This window comes from Entelurus aequoreus, linkage group LG27 (assembly GCF_033978785.1).
Source record: "Entelurus aequoreus isolate RoL-2023_Sb linkage group LG27, RoL_Eaeq_v1.1, whole genome shotgun sequence".
Classification (NCBI taxonomy): domain Eukaryota; kingdom Metazoa; phylum Chordata; class Actinopteri; order Syngnathiformes; family Syngnathidae; genus Entelurus; species Entelurus aequoreus.
This window is the reverse complement of record NC_084757.1, coordinates 33,289,859-33,307,529: the sequence shown is the minus strand read 5'-3', so window position 1 is coordinate 33,307,529 and position 17,671 is coordinate 33,289,859. Positions and strand designations below refer to the sequence as shown.

The 17,671-nt window shown below is 38.7% G+C and overlaps 1 protein-coding gene across 1 annotated transcript; it reads right to left on the bottom strand.

Annotated features, from left to right (window-relative positions):
- Positions 1-941: 941 nt before the first annotated feature.
- Positions 942-17,298, bottom strand: chst7 (carbohydrate (N-acetylglucosamine 6-O) sulfotransferase 7). The gene is made up of 2 exons (XM_062039521.1): positions 15,951-17,298; positions 942-1,105 (listed from the first exon to the last, which is right to left on the bottom strand). The coding sequence occupies exon 1, from the start codon at positions 17,227-17,229 to the stop codon at positions 15,961-15,963; it is 1,269 nt and encodes a 422-aa protein (XP_061895505.1). The 5' UTR covers positions 17,230-17,298; the 3' UTR covers positions 942-1,105; positions 15,951-15,960.
- Positions 17,299-17,671: the final 373 nt, after the last annotated feature.

The window sequence follows — 17,671 nt, the reverse complement described above, 5'->3', positions numbered from 1 at the left end:
ACTAATTAACATGCTAACTAGATGACTAACATACTAATCAACATGTAAACTAGCTAAATAGCATACTAATTAACATGTTAACTAAGTAATTAGTCAAATAATCAATGTGTTAGCCAACTAACATACTAATGAACGTGTTAGTGAACTAATTAACATGCTAACTAGATGACTAACATACTAATCAACATGTAAACTAGCTAAATAGCATACCAATTAACATGTTAGCTAACTATTTAACTCGCTAACTATCTCACTAATTCACATGTTAACTATGTAATTAGTTAAATAATTGAACATACTACCTAGTACTTGAATTAGAAAGTTGGCATAAACACAGCACAGCCCTCCTGTCACATAGAGGATCTTTGACTAGTGAGGTTAATAATGCTCCAAGAAGAGCATCGTTGTAAATATTTAGTCAAATTCCAAGGCAACATGTGTTGTGTGTTTGTTTGTTACAGCAAAGTAGAAAAACTCCCAAATAGAAAACAAATCTTTATTGAGGTCACTTGAAAGTTTTGATCTGGTACAAATGTGACAAAGTGCAAAGAACACATCCCTAAGATGTCAGGTCAAAGAAGAATACAAAGATGTTAAAAAGTATCAGTACCACATGTGGAAAAGCTGCTCACATTCCTCACTGAGGGGGGTTAAGGGCCAAAAAAGGGGTTTAGGGGGCCCACACTTGACATTTAGTTACTGAAGTCTCCTTCAAAGTTAGCGTGTTAGCTTAGCGAGATTACTGCTGAGTCATCAGAAGCTTCTTAAAGGGGGAGGGGATTATCAGGGCTTTAACAAAGGGGCGGAGCCTGGACGTGTGGGGGCGGAGCCTGGACGTGTGGACCAGGCAGGTCCTCCTGTCTGCTCGCCTCACACGTGCCCGGCAGGTGGGCCTTCACAATAAAAGCTGCCTTTTCAAAAAAAAAAGAAAACAACATCTCCTCTTTGATTGGTCGAGCACAGTGCTGAACTTTAAGCCCCGCCCCCTCTTCTCGCTCAGTTTGGAGGGGAAAAAAACATTGCTTGAGATGCTCGGGGCTCCCAGTGGGGAACATTCCAGACAGGACGCGTGGTTTGTTTGCCCTCAGGCTTGACTTGCAGGCCGCTGAGGAGAACAACACATGGAACACAAGTTAACTTGAGACCACTTTTGATGACATCATAGCTTCTTCATGAACTTTCATCCACTTAACACTTTCACACAAAACACAGCCACAACTAGCATGATGCTAAAATGTAATGTTAGCATGTCGGTCACGTAGTGTTGCTAACCTAGCACGATGCTAAAATGTAATGTTAGCATGTTGGTCATGTAGTGTTGCTAACCTAGCATGATGCTAAAATGTAATGTTAGCATGTCGGTCACATAGTGTTGCTAACCTAGCATGATGCTAAAATGTAATGTTAGCATGTCGGTCACATAGTGTTGCTAACCTAGCACGATGCTAAAATGTAATGTTAGCATGTCGGTTACATAGTGTTGCCAACCTAGCATGATGCTAAAATGTAATGTTAGCATGTCGGTCACATAGAGTTGCTAACCTAGCATGATGTTAAAATGTAATTTTAGCATGTCGGTCACATAGCGTTGCTAACCTACAATAGTGTTAAATTGCAAACTATCAGTTACAGACATGGTAGTTGTAAGTTTGATCATTCAATATGCTAACCTAGCATGATGCTAAAATGTAATGTTAGCATGTCGGTCACATAGCGTTGATGGTGTTGCTAACCTAGCATGATATTAAAATGTAAACTATCAGTTACATACATAGTAGTTGTAAGTTTGATCATTCAATATGCTAACCTAGCATGATGCTAAAATGTCATGTTAGCATGTCGGTCACATAGCGTTGCTAACCTACAATAGTGTTAAATTGCAAACTATCAGTTACATACATAGTAGTTGTAAGTTTGATCATTTAATATGCTGACCTAGCATGATGCTAAAATGTAATATTAGCATGTCAGTCACATAGCGTTGATGGTGTTGCTAACCTAGCATGATATTAAAATGTAAACTATCAGTTACATACATAGTAGTTGTAAGTTTGATCATTCAATATGCTAACCTAGCATGATGCTAAAATGTCATGTTAGCATGTCGGTCACATAGCGTTGCTAACCTAGCATGATGTTAAAATGCAAACTATCAGTTAAAGACATGGTAGTTGTAAGTTTGATCATTTAATATGCTAACCTAGCATCATGTTAAAATGTAATGTTAGCATGTCGGTCACATAGCGTTGCTAACCTAGCATGATGTTAAAATGTAAACATCAGTTACAGACATGGTAGTTGTAAGTTTGATAATTTAATATGCTAACCTAGCATGATGCTAAAATGTAATGTTAGCATGTCGGTCACATAGCGTTGCTAACCTAGCATGATGTTAAAATGTAAACCATCAGTTACATACATAGTAGTTGTAAGTTTGATCATTTAATATTCTAACCTAGCATGACGCTAAAATGTAATGTTAGCATGTCGGTCACATAGCGTTGCTGGTGTTGCTAACCTAGCATGATATTAAAATGTAAACCATCAGTGGGTTTGGAGGTTGCCAGGAGAACGCTACATTTCGGACTGCATTGGGCCGAGTGTGAAATTTGGTGGAGGAGGAATTATGGTGTGGTGTTGGTTTTTCAGGAGTCGGCCAAATACTTTTGGCAATATAGTGTAAGTCAACAATCTATCAGTTCTAACCGGAAAATTCCCAGACAATACTGGGACCAAGATTGTTTAATCTTTAATATAAACCACATTTGTAAAGTTACAAAGGACTTCAAGTTAGTATTATTAGCAGCTGATACAACTGTGTTTTGTTCAGGGGAGAACACACAGAAGATAATACGAATAATAACAAAAGAAATGAACACATTAAAAAGATGGTTTGACAAAAACAGACTATCTTTGAATGTCAGTAAGACTAAAAAAATGCTATTTGCTAACAGTAGAAACGAAAGTCAAACACAAATACAAATAGACGGAGTAGATATTGAAAAAGTATGATGTTTAGATTGTATGTTAGCATGTAGCTCACGTAGCTATGCTAGCGTTACTAACCGAGCAGGATGTTTAGATTGTATTTTAGCATGTAGCTCACATAGCTATTGTAACTAACCTAGCAGAATGTTGAAATATAAAGTTAGCATGTAGCTCACGTAGCTATGCTAGTGTTACTAACCTATTATAATTTTAGATTTGATGTTGGGACAAGCAGTAGAAAATGGATGGATGGATGGATGTTAGCATGTAGCTCACATAGCTATGCTAGTGTTACTAACCTATCATGATTTTAGATGTTATCTTAGCATGTAGCTCACATAGCTATGCTAGCGTTACTAACCTATCAGGATGTTTAGATTTTATGTTAGCATGTAGCTCACATAGCTATGCTAGTGTTGCTAACCTATCATGATTTTAGATTTTATGTAAGCAGGTAGCTCACATAGCTATGCTAGCGTTACTAACCTAGCAAGATGTTTAGATTTTATGTTAGCAGGTAGGTCACATAGCTATGCTAGCGTTACTAACCTAGCAAGATGTTTAGATTTTATGTTAGCAGGTAGCTCACATAGCTATGCTTGTGTTACTAACCTAGCAGGATGTTTAGATTTTATGTTAGCAAGTAGGTCACATAGCTATGCTAGTGTTACTAACCTAGCATGATGTTAAAATTTTATGTTAGCATGTAGCTCACATAGCTATGCTAGCGTTACTAACCTAGCAATATGCTTAGATTTTATGTTAGCATGTAGCTCACATAGCTATGCTAGCGTTACTAACCTATCATGATTTTAGATTTTATGTTAGCATGTAGCTCACATAGCTATGCTAGCGTTACTAACCTAGCAGGATGTTTAGATTTTATGTTAGCAGGTAGCTCACATAGCTATGCTAGCGTTACTAACCTAGCAGGATGTTTAGATTTTATGTTAGCAGGTAGCTCACATAGCTATGCTAGCGTTACTAACCTAGCAGGATGTTTAGATTTTATGTTAGCAGGTAGCTCACATAGCTATGCTAGCGTTACTAACCTATCATGATTTTAGATTTTATGTTAGCATGTAGCTCACATAGCTATGCTAGCATTACTAACCTATCATGATTTTAGATTTTATGTTAGCATGTAGCTCACATAGCTATGCTAGCGTTACTAACCTAGCAGGATGTTTAGGTTTTATGTTAGCAGGTAGCTCAAATAGTTATGCTAGTGTTACTAACCTAGCAGGATGTTTAGATGTTATGTTAGCAGGTAGCTCACATAGCTATGCTAGTGTTACTAACCTAGCATGATTTTAGATGTTATGTTAGCATGTAGCTCACATAGCTATGCTTGTGTTACTAACCTAGCATGATGTTAAAATTTAATGTTAGCATGTAGCTCACATAGCTATGCTAGCGTTACTAACCTAGCAGGATGTTTAGATTTTATGTTAGCAGGTAGCTCACATAGCTATGCTTGTGTTACTAACCTAGCATGATTTTAGATGTTATGTTAGCAAGTAGCTCACATAGCTATGCTAGCGTTGCCAGGATGTTTCGATGTTATGTTAGCATGTAGCTCACATAGCTATGCTAGTGTTGCTAGGATGTTTAGATGTTATGTTAGCATGTAGCTCACATAGCTATGCTAGTGTTGCTAGGATGTTTAGATGTTATGTTAGCATGTAGCTCACATAGCTATGCTTGTGTTGCTAGGATGTTTAGATGTTATGTTAGCATGTAGCTCACATAGCTATGCTAGTGTTGTTAGGATGTTTAGATGTTATGTTAGCATGTAGCTCACATAGCTATGCTAGTGTTGTTAGGATGTTTAGATGTTATGTTAGCATGTAGCTCACATAGCTATGCTAGTGTTGTTAGGATGTTTAGATGTTATGTTAGCATGTAGCTCACATAGCTATTGTTAGAGCATGATGAAGGCCTGCAGAGAGACTATGTGTGCCTGCCTACTCTCCATCTGCTCCATCTTGTCTTGCAAGCATGTCTCCCCTCAAAGGCGCGCCTGTTGCAGCGGCAGTGCCAGGCTGCTTGGTAAGCCGCGGGAGGCGTACAGCGGGCTGTCACCAACAGACGCGTTGACAATGACCCCATTCTCCACGCCACAGTCCGAGGCCCGGGCGACTCTGCCAGCTGGAGTCACCACCACACGGCCGCCATTGCCAAGCAGCACACAATGAAGGCTTTATCAAAGAGCCTCGAAGGCAGCAGACAACTCAAACGCTCACTCATCAAAACACTTCAGATAGAATTTTAATATTCACTAAAACTACTAATTTAGGTCCATGATACTTAAGTATTTTTAAACCATTTAAAATAAGTACACAACATTCTGCTAGGTTAGTAACACTAGCATAGCTATGTGAGCTACATGCTAACATACAATCTAAACATCCTGCTCGATTAGTAACACTAGCATAGCTATGTGAGCTACATGCTAACTTTATATTTTCACATTCTGCTAGGTTAGTTACAATAGCTATGTGAGCCACATGCTAACATAAAATCTAAAATCATGCTAGGTTAGTGACACTAGCATAGCTATGTGAGCTACATGCTAACATAACATCTAAAATCATGATAGGTTAGTAACACTAGCATAGCTATGTGAGCTACATGCTAACATACAATCTAAACATTCTGCTAGGTTAGTAACACTAGCATAGCTATGTGAGCTACATGCTAACTTTATATTTTCACATTCTGCTAGGTTAGTTACAATAGCTATGTGAGCTACATGCGAACATAAAATCTAAAATCATGCTAGGTTAGTAACGCTAGCATAGCTATGTGAGCTACATGCTAACATAACATCTAAAATCATGATAGGTTAGTAACACTAGCATAGCCATGTGAGCTACATGCTAACATACAATCTAAACATTCTGCTAGGTTAGTAACACTAGCATAGCTATGTGAACTACCTGCTAACATACAATCTAAACATTCTGCTAGGTTAGTAACACTAGCATAGCTATGTGAGCTACATGCTAACATACAATCTAAACATTCTGCTAGGTTAGTAACACTAGCATAGCTATGTGAGCTACATGCTAACTTTATATTTTCACATTCTGCTAGGTTAGTTACAATAGCTATGTGAGCTACATGCGAACATAAAATCTAAAATCATGCTAGGTTAGTAACGCTAGCATAGCTATGTGAGCTACATGCTAACATAACATCTAAAATCATGATAGGTTAGTAACACTAGCATAGCCATGTGAGCTACATGCTAACATACAATCTAAACATTCTGCTAGGTTAGTAACACTAGCATAGCTATGTGAGCTACATGCTAACTTTATATTTTCACATTCTGCTAGGTTAGTTACAATAGCTATGTGAGCTACATGCTAACTTTATATTTTCACATTCTGCTAGGTTAGTTACAATAGCTATGTGAGCTACATGCGAACATAAAATCTAAAATCATGCTAGGTTAGTAACGCTAGCATAGCTATGTGAGCTACATGCGAACATAAAATCTAAAATCATGCTAGGTTAGTAACGCTAGCATAGCTATGTGAGCTACATGCTAACATAACATCTAAAATCATGATAGGTTAGTAACACTAGCATAGCTATGTGAGCTACATGCTAACATACAATCTAAACATTCTGCTAGGTTAGTAACACTAGCATAGCTATGTGAGCTATATGCTAGCTTTATATTTTCACATTCTGCTAGGTTAGTTACAATAGCTATGTGAGCTACACGCTAACATACAATCTAAACATCCTGCTCGATTAGTAACACTAGCATAGCTATGTGAGCTACATGCTAACATACAATCTAAACATCCTGCTCGATTAGTAACACTAGCATAGCTATGTGAGCCCACACGCTAACATTACATCTTAACATCATACTAGGTTAACAACACTAGCACAGCTATGTGAGCTACAAGCTAATATTATATTTTAACATCAGGCTAAGTTAGCAACACTAGCAAAGCCATGTGAGCTACAAGCTGTCATTACATTTTAACTGTATGCTAGGTTAGCAACACGAGCAAAGTTTTGTGAAAGACATGCTAACATTAAATTTCAACGCCATACTAAGTTAGCAACATCAGCAAAGCTATGTAAGCTACATGCTTACATTACATTTTAACATCATGCTAGGTTAGCAACACTAGCAAAGCTATGTGAGCTACAAGCTAATATTATATTTTAACATCAGGCTAAGTTAGCAACACTAGCAAAGCCATGTGAGCTACACGCTGTCATTACATTTTAACTGTATGCTAGGTTAGCAACACGAGCAAAGTTTTGTGAGAGACATGCTAACATTAAATTTCAACGCCATACTAAGTTAGCAACATCAGCAAAGCTATGTAAGCTACATGCTTACATTACATTTTAACATCATGCTAGGTTAGCAACACTAGCATATGTATGTGAGCTACATGCTAATATTATATTTTAACATCAGGCTAGGTTAGCAACACTAGCATAGCCATGTGAGCTACACGCTGTCATTACATTTTAACTGTATGCTAGGTTAGCAACACGAGCAAAGTTTTGTGAGAGACATGCTAACATTAAATTTCAACGCCATACTAAGTTAGCAACATCAGCAAAGCTATGTAAGCTACATGCTTACATTACATTTTAACATCATGCTAGGTTAGCAACACTAGCATAGCTATGTGAGCTACATGCTAATATTATATTTTAACATCAGGCTAGGTTAGCAACACTAGCATACCCATGTGAGCTACACACTGTCATTACATTTTAACCTTATGCTAGGTTAGCAACACGAGCAAATTTTTGCGAGAGACATGCTAACATCAAATTTCAACGTCATGCTAAGTTAGCAACATCAGCAAAGCTATGTAAGCTACATGCTTACATTACATTTTAACATCGTGCTACGTTTGTAGGTTAGCAACACTAGCATATGTATGTGAGCTATATGCTAATATTATATTTTAACATCACACTAGGTTAGCAACACTAGCGTAGTTATGTGAGCGACATGCTAACTTTATATTTCAACGTCATGCCAAGTTAGCAACATCAGCAAAGCTATGTGAGCTAGATGCTAAGATTACATTTTAACATCACGCTAGGTTAGCAAAACCGGCATAGCCATGTGAGCTACATGCTAATATTATATTTTAACATCACGCTAGGTTAGCAACGCTAGCATAGCCATGTGAGCTACATGCTATCATTATATTTTAACATCACACTAGGTTAGCAACACTAGCGTAGTTATATGAGCGACATGCTAACTTTGTATTTCAACGTCATGCTAAGTTAGCAACATCAGCAAAGCTATGTGAGCTACATGCTAACATTACATTTCAACATCACGCTAGGTTAGCAAACCTGGCATAGCCATTTGAGCTACATGCTAATATTATAATTTAACATCACGCTAGGTTAGCAACACTAGCATAGCCATGTGAGCTACATGCTATCATTATATTTTAACATCACACTAGGTTAGCAACACTAGCGTAGTTATATGAGCGACATGCTAACTTTATATTTCAACGTCATGCTAACTTTATATTTCAACGTCATGCTAAGTTAGCAACATCAGCAAAGCTATGTGAGCTACATGCTAACATTACATTTCAACATCACGCTAGGTTAGCAAAACTGGCATAGCCATGTGAGCTACATGCTAATATTATATTTTAACATCACGCTAGGTTAGCAACACTAGCATAGCCATGTGAGCTACATGCTATCATTATATTTTAACATCACACTAGGTTAGCTACACTAGCGTAGTTATATGAGCGACATGCTAACTTTATATTTCCACGTCATGCTAAGTTAGCAACATCAGCAAAGCTATGTGAGCTACATGCTAAGATTACATTTTAACATCACGCTAGGTTAGCAAAACCGGCATAGCCATTTGAGCTACATGCTAATATTATAGTTTAACATCACGCTAGGTTAGCAACACTCGCAGAGCTATGTGAGCTACATGCTAAGATTACATTTTAACATCACGCTAGGTTAGCAAAACCGGCATAGCCATTTGAGCTACATGCTAATATTATAGTTTAACATCACGCTAGGTTAGCAACACTCGCAGAGCTATGTGAGCTACATGCTAATATTATAATTTAACATCACGCTAGGTTAGCAACACTCGCAGAGCTATGTGAGCTACATGCTAATATTATATTTTAACATCATGCTAGGTTAGCAACACTTGCAGAGCTATGTGAGCTACATGCTAATATTATATTTTAACATCACGCTAGGTTAGCAACACTCGCAGAGCTATGTGACCTCCATGCTAATATTATATTTGAACATTGTGCTAGGTTAACATATTAATTTATTAAATGTTTAAACTTCCAGCTACCATGTCTGTAACTGACTGATGGATAGTTGTTATTTCACGATGTGTAGCGAAGCCTTTATTCATGACCTCATAAAAACATCACATCCTATTGAAGCGCCTCTTCTCTGGAAGTGCAGCAGAGAAGTGATAGAAGATTTTGACAAACACTTTTGCACATTAGGAGAGCTTTAATTCAAAAGTAGTCTTGTTCTCCTGCTGTGGCGCCACCTTGTGTAACTTTAAATAACGACAGGTCTTAAAGCCAACCACTAGAAGGAGGGCTAGAAGGACAGTTTCGCATACAATGAAGCGTCCTCACGTTACAAAGCGAAGACAAAACATTTGAATAAAGTTGAATTCAAGTTAAATAAGCAGTAGTTGTTAGCTTTTGTTGCTCTTTTTACGTTTTATTTTAAAAGATAAGAAGTGTTCGGCGTGTGGTTTACACCAGTGGTCCCCAACCTTAATGTAGCTGCGGACTGGTCAACGCTTGAAAATTTGTCCCACGGACCGGTGGGGGGGGTATTTAAAAAAAAAAAAATTTTTTTTTTTTTTTTTTTACATAAATAAATACAATCATGTGTGCTTACGGACTGTATCCCTGCAGGCTGTATTGATTTATATTGATATATAATGTATATATTGTGTTTTTTATGTTGATTTCATAAAAAAAATAAAAAAAATAAAAATAAAAACATTTTTTTACATTTCTTGTGCGGCCCGGTACCAATCGGTCCGCGGACCGGTACCGGGCCGCGGACCGGTACCGGGCCGTGGCCCGGTGGTTGGGGACCACTGGTTTACATGACGGTCATGTAAACCAGTGGTCCCCAACCTTAATGTAGCTGCGGACCGGTCAACGCTTGAAAATTTGTCCCACGGACCGGTGGGTGGGGGGGGTATTTAAAAAAAAAAATTAAAAAAAAAAAATTTTTTTTTTTTTTTTTTACATAAATAAATACAATCATGTGTGCTTACGGACTGTATCCCTGCAGGCTGTATTGATCTATATTGATATATAATGTATATATTGTGTTTTTTATGTTGATTTCATTTTAAAAAAATAAAATAAAATAAAATAAAAAAAAATTTTACATTTCTTGTGCGGCCCGGTACCAATCGGCGTCCCGGTGGTTGGGGACCACTGGTTTACATGACCGTCATGTAAACCAGTGGTCCCCAACCTTAATGTAGCTGCGGACCGGTCAACGCTTGAAAATTTGTCCCACGGACCGGTGGGGAGGGGGTATTTAAAAAAAAAAAAAAAAAAAAATATTTTTTTTTTTTTTACATAAATAAATACAATCATGTGTGCTTACGGACTGTATCCCTGCAGGCTGTATTGATCTATATTAATATATAATGTATATATTGTGTTTTTTATGTTGATTTCATTAAAAAAAAACAAAAAACATTTTTTTACATTTCTTGTGCGGCCCGGTGGTTGGGGACCACTGGTTTACATGACCGCCATGTAAACCAGTGGTCCCCAACCTTTTTGTAGCTGGGGACCGGTCAACGCTTGAAAATTTGTCCCACGGACCGGTGGGGGGGGGGGGGGAGGGGGTATTTAAAAAAAAAAAAAAAAATTTTTTTTTTTTTTTTTTACATAAATAAATACAATCATGTGTGCTTACGGACGGTATCCCTGCAGACTGTATTGATCTATATTAATATATAATGTATATATTGTGTTTTTTATGTTGATTTCATTAAAAAAAAAAATACTTTTTTACATTTCTTGTGCGGCCCGGTACCAATCGGTCCGCGGCCCGGTGGTTGGGGACCACTGGTTTACATGACCGCCATGTAAACCAGTGGTCCCCAACCTTTTTGTAGCTGGGGACCGGTCAACGCTTGAAAATTTGTATTTGTCCCACGGACCGGGGGGGGGATTTTTTTTTTTTTTTTTTCATAAAGAAATACAATCATGTGTGCTTACGGACTGTATCCCTGCAGACTGTATTTATCTATATTGACATACACATACACAATATGTATATAATAATTTTTTTATGTTGATTTAATTTAAAAAATAAAAAAATAAAAAAATGTTTTTTAATTTCTTGTGCGGCCCGGTACCAATCGGTCCCCCGGTGGTTGGGGACCACTGATGTAAACCACACGCCATGTCATGTCATGGCGTCAGGCGGGTGTTTATACAAGTTTACATGGTGGTGTGACAATTATAATGTCTCTTGTATTCATGTTAGCATTTAGGCTAGCGGGCGATTAGTGCAAATGCGCAAAATGAGTCTGCGCGCGCACACACACTGTTTTTTGACTCTGGCACTGTTGTGATGCTACATACTGTACATGATACTGTAAATGATACTGTGCATGATACTCTACATGATACTGTACATCATACTCTATGATACTGTGCATGTTACTGTACACGATACTGTACATCATACTCTACATGATACTGTGCTTGATACTGTGCATCATACTCTACATGATACTGTAAGTCATACTTTACATCATACTGTACATTATACTCTACATGATACTGTACATCATACTCTACATGATACTGTAAGTCATACTTTACATCATACTGTACATTATACTCTACATCTTACTCTACATGATACTGTGCATGTTATTGTACATCATACTCTACATGATACTGTGCATGTTACTGTACATTATACTCGACATGATACTGTACATCATACTCTACATGATACTGTACATCATACTCTACATGATACTGCACAAAATAATGTACATGATACAGTACATCATACTCTACATGATACTGCACAAAATAATGTACATGATTCAGTACATCACACGCTACATGATACTGCACAAAATAATGTACATGATACTGTACATCATACTCTACATGATACTGTACATCATACTCTACATGATACTGTGCATGTTACTGTACACGATACTGTACATCATATTTTACATGATACTCTACATCATACTCGACATGATACTGTACATCATAATCTACATGATACTGTAAGTCATACTCTACATCTTACTGTACATGACACTATACATCATACTGTGCATGTTACTGTAAATGATACTGTACATAATACTCTACATGATACTGCACAAAATAATGTACATGATACTGTAAATCATACTCTACATTACACTGTACATCATACTCTACATGATATTGTGCATGATACTGTACATCATACTCTCCATGATACTGTACATCATGATGTATGTCTTACTGTACATCATACTCTACATGATACTGTGCATGTTACTGTAGATCATACTCTACATGATACTGTTTATGATACTGTACATCATGCTGTACATCATACTCTACCCGATACTGTACGTCATACACTACATCATACTGTACACGATACTTTACATTATACTGTAAATTACACTGTACATCATACTCTACATGATACTGTACATCATACTCTACATGATGCAGTACATTAAACTGCACAAAATAATGTACATGATACTGTACATCATCCTCTACATAATACTGTACATCATAGTCTCCATGATACTGTGCATTATACTGTACATCATACTCGACATGATACTGTACGTCTTACTGAACATTATACTCTACACCAGGGGTCACCAACCTTTTTGAAAGCAAGAGCTACTTCTTGGGTAGTGATTAATGCGAAGGGCTACCAGTTTGATACACACTTAAATAAATTGCCAGAAATAGCCAATTTGCTCAATTTACCTTTAACTCTATGTTATTATTAATAATTAATGATATTTACACTTAATTGAACGGTTTAAAAGAGGAGAAAACACGAAAAAAAATTACAATTAAATTTTGAAACAAAGTCTGTCTTCAATTTCGACTCTTTAAAATTCAAAATTCAACCGAAAAAAAGAAGAGAAAAACTTTAAAAAATAATTTATGGAACATCATTAGTAATTTTTCCCGATTAAGATTAATTTTAGAATTTTGATGACATGTTTTAAATAGGTTAAAATCCAATCTACACTTTGTTAGAGTATATAGCAAATTGGACCATGCTATATTTCTAACAAAGACAAATGACTATTTTTTGTAGATTTTCCAGAACAAAAATTTTAAAAAAAATTCAAAAGACTTTGAAATAAGATTTCAATTTGATTCTACAGATTTTCTGGATTTGCCAGAATAATTTTTTAAAATTTTAATCATAATAAGTTTGAAGAAATATTTCACGAATATTCTTCGTCGGAAAAACAGAAGCTAAAATGAAGAATTAAATTAAAATCTATTTATTATTCTTCACAATAAAACTTTTTTTTTTACTTGAACATTGATTTAAATTGTCAGGAAAGAAAAGGAAGGAATTTAAAAGGTAAAAAGGTATATGTGTTTAAAAATCCTAAAATCATTTTTAAGGTTGTATTTTTTCTCTAAAATTGTCTTTCTGAAAGTTATAAGAAGCAAAGTAAAAAAAATGAATGAATTTATTTAAACAAGTGAAGACCAAGTCTTTAAAATATTTTCTTGGATTTTCAAATTCCATTTGAGTTTTGTCTCTCTTAGAATTAAAAATGTCGGGCAAAGTGAGACCAGCTTGCTAGTAAATAAATAAAATTTAAAAAATAGAGGCAGCTCACTGGTAAGTGCTGCTATTTGAGCTATTTTTAGAACAGGCCGGCGGGCTACTCATCTGGTCCTTACGGGCTACCTGGTGCCCGCGGGCACCGCGTTGGTGACCCCTGCTCTACACAATACTGTACATCGTACTGTATGTCATACTATTCATGATACTGTACATGATATGTACATGATAATGTACATCTTACAGTATATGATACTGCACGTCATACAGTACATCATACTGTATATGATACTGTACATCACACTGTATATTATACAGTACATCATACTGTACGTGATACTCTACATGATACTGTACATCATACTGCACATGTTACAGTACATTATAATGTACATGATACTGCACATAATACTGTACATGTTACAGTACATCATGATGTACATCACACTGTACATGTTACAGCACATCATGATGTACATCATACTGTACATGTTACAGTACATCATGATGTACATGTTACAGTACATCATGATGTACATAATACTATACATGTTACAGCACATCATGATGTACATCACACTGTACATGTTACAGCACATCATGATGTACATCATACTGTACATGTTACAGTACATCATGATGTACATGTTACAGTACATCATGATGTACATAATACTGTACATGTTACAGTACATCATACTGTACATGTTACAGTACATCATGATGTACATCATACTGTACATGTTACAGTACATCATGATGTACATGTTACAGTACATCACGATGTACTAGTATAGTACATCATGATGTACATCATACTGTACATGTTACAGTAAATCATGATGTACATAATACTGTACATGTTACAATACATCATGATGTACATCATACTGTACATGTTACAATACATCATGATGTACATCATACTGTACATGTTACAGTACATCATTATGTACATCATACTGTATATGCTACAGTACATCATGATGTACATAATACTGTACATGTTACAGTACATCATACTGTGCATGTTACAGTACATCATGATGTACATCATACTGTACATGTTACAGTAAATCATGATGTACATAATACTGTACATGTTACAATACATCATGATGTACATCATACTGTACATGTTACAGTACATCATTATGTACATCATACTGTATATGTTACAGTACATCATGATGTACATAATACTGTACATGTTACAGTACATCATACTGTGCATGTTACAGTACATCATGATGTACATCATACTGTACATGTTACAGTACATCATGATGTACATGTTACAGTACATCATGATGTACTAGTATAGTACATAATGATGTACATCATACTGTACATGTTACAGTAAATCATGATGTACATAATACTGTACATGTTACAGTAAATCATGATGTACATAATACTGTACATGTTACAGTAAATCATGATGTACATAATACTGTACATGTTACAGTAAATCATGATGTACATAATACTGTACATGTTACAGTACATCATACTCTACATGTTACAGTACATCATGATGTACATCATGATGTACATAATACTGTACATGTTACAGTACATAATACTGTACATGTTACAGTGCATAATACTGTACATGTTACAGTACATCATGATGTACATAATACTGTACATGTTACAGTACATAATACTGTACATGTTACAGTACATCATGATGTACATCATACTGTACATGTTACAGTACATCATGATGTACATAATACTGTACATGTTACAGTACATCATGATGTACATAATACTGTACATGTTACAGTACATAATACTCTACATGTTACAGTACATCATGATGTACATCATACTGTACATGTTACAGTACATAATACTCTACATGTTACAGTACATCATGATGTACATCATACTGTACATGTTACAGTACATCATTATGTACATCATACTGTACATGTTACAGTACATAATACTGTACATGTTACAGTACATCATGATGTACATAATACTGTACATGTTTCAGTACACCATACTGTACATGTTACAGTACATCATGATGTACACGGGACCTGAATGGTTCCACCCCCCCAGAGACAAAGAGCGGGGTCCCTCACCGTGACGCTCTCATGCGGTCTTGTCGTCGCCGCGTCTCGGGTAGCCCAGCAGCCGCATGACCTCGCTGCAGTAGGCCTCCACCTGCTCGATCTGCTCCACGCTGAGGCGCTCCCTCCAGGCGTAGATGGCCTCCTTGGCGTCCCGCGACGAGATGAGGAAGGGCCGGTCGGAGGAGTAGCCCCGGCCGTGGGTCATGTTGAGGGCGAAGCTCTCCAGCGCCGGCGACGACGACACGTTGGCGAAGCGGTAGAGCCTCCGGAGCTCCTCGGCGGGGTGCTGCACCAGATCCTCGTAGCGGACGCGGTGGTAGCTCCTCCGCACCCAGGGCGGCGCGTTGGACACCAGCATGATGTCGCCCAGCCAGTTGTCGCAGATGAGCTCCATGGCGCCGGACACGTAGTTCTCGGCCCGGTTCAGCCGGGTGTTGGGCACCAGCATGCGCTTGTACTTGTCGTTCTGCTTCTTGCTCCGCAGCACCTGGATGCTCTCCTTCACCAGGGCCTGCTTGGACTTCAGCCGGGAGTTGTGCACCGCCCGCGGGTCGCGGAACAGCTGCACGATGTGGAGCTTTACGGCGGGGTCCTTCATCAGCGGCACCAGGGTGTTGAGGTCCAAAACGCGCACCCCCTTGATGACCATCACCGGGTACTTCTTGCACTCCCGCTCCAGGTCGCGGATGTCCCGCTTGGGGCACTTGGCGCAGCGGTCCTCCTGGACCAGCCCGACGCGGTGCCGCTGGTGGGCGTCGCAGAGCGGCTCGGAGCACACCACCTTGTTCATCTTCCAGCCGAAGATGAAGGCGGTGGTGAGGTTCTGCGCGCCCGCGTACAGCTTGAGCACGGAGAAGTCGCAGCGGAAAAGGGCGCCCAGCATGTCGCGCACGGCGCCCTGCAGGCTGCCCGCGTCGCCCGGGTACAGCGCCTGCCAGATGTGCCACATGGGCTCGTACAGGTAGAAGACGTCCGGGTGCTGGTTGAAGAGCTCGCCCAGGAACGAGGAGCCCGTCCTCCAGGTGGCGTGCAGGTAGATGTGAGTGCGCGGCCGGGCACCGCCGCCTCTGGCCCCGGGCGCCTCCGCCGTGGCGTTGGCGCCGCGCTCCCACAGCACCGACACGGCGTTCTGCAGCTCCGAGCAGCGCGACTGCTGCCGCTGCAGCGGCTTCTTGGCCGCGCCGTGCAGCGACTTCTCCCCGAAGTCGAAGACATAGGGCACCAGCAGGAGCAGACCCGAGTAGGCGAGGATCAGAATCAAGTATTTCTTCTGCAGCCTCCTCTTCATCGCGGGGAACAGCGACCGTTCGCGGCGGACGCTGTGGTCGCAGTGACGTCGGCGCGGAGCTTCTCGATTGGCAGCGAAGCAGCCGGGGGACAGAGGGGGGGCGGGGCGAACGAATAAGCCACGCCCATTTTGCCACAAAAACACGAACATCGAGCCGGTTTGAGCACGCACACGCTGTGATGTCGCACTAAATACATATTTGTAGCACGTAGAAGGGAAAGCGTCGCCTTTATTGATGAATTTCATGAGAAAAGAGTCATTAATACCGCTCAAAGGGAGAAGTGCCGTTATGTCCAGAGATTGTTTCGGAGGGAAGACTGCCCGCTCGGCGCCATCTTCCGTAACAAAGCAACGCGAGCTTTTGGAGTCTAAAAATATGCTTTTTGACTCAAATTAAAGTAAAAAAAATTGTGAGCTATATGCTGATAAATGTGTCTATTTG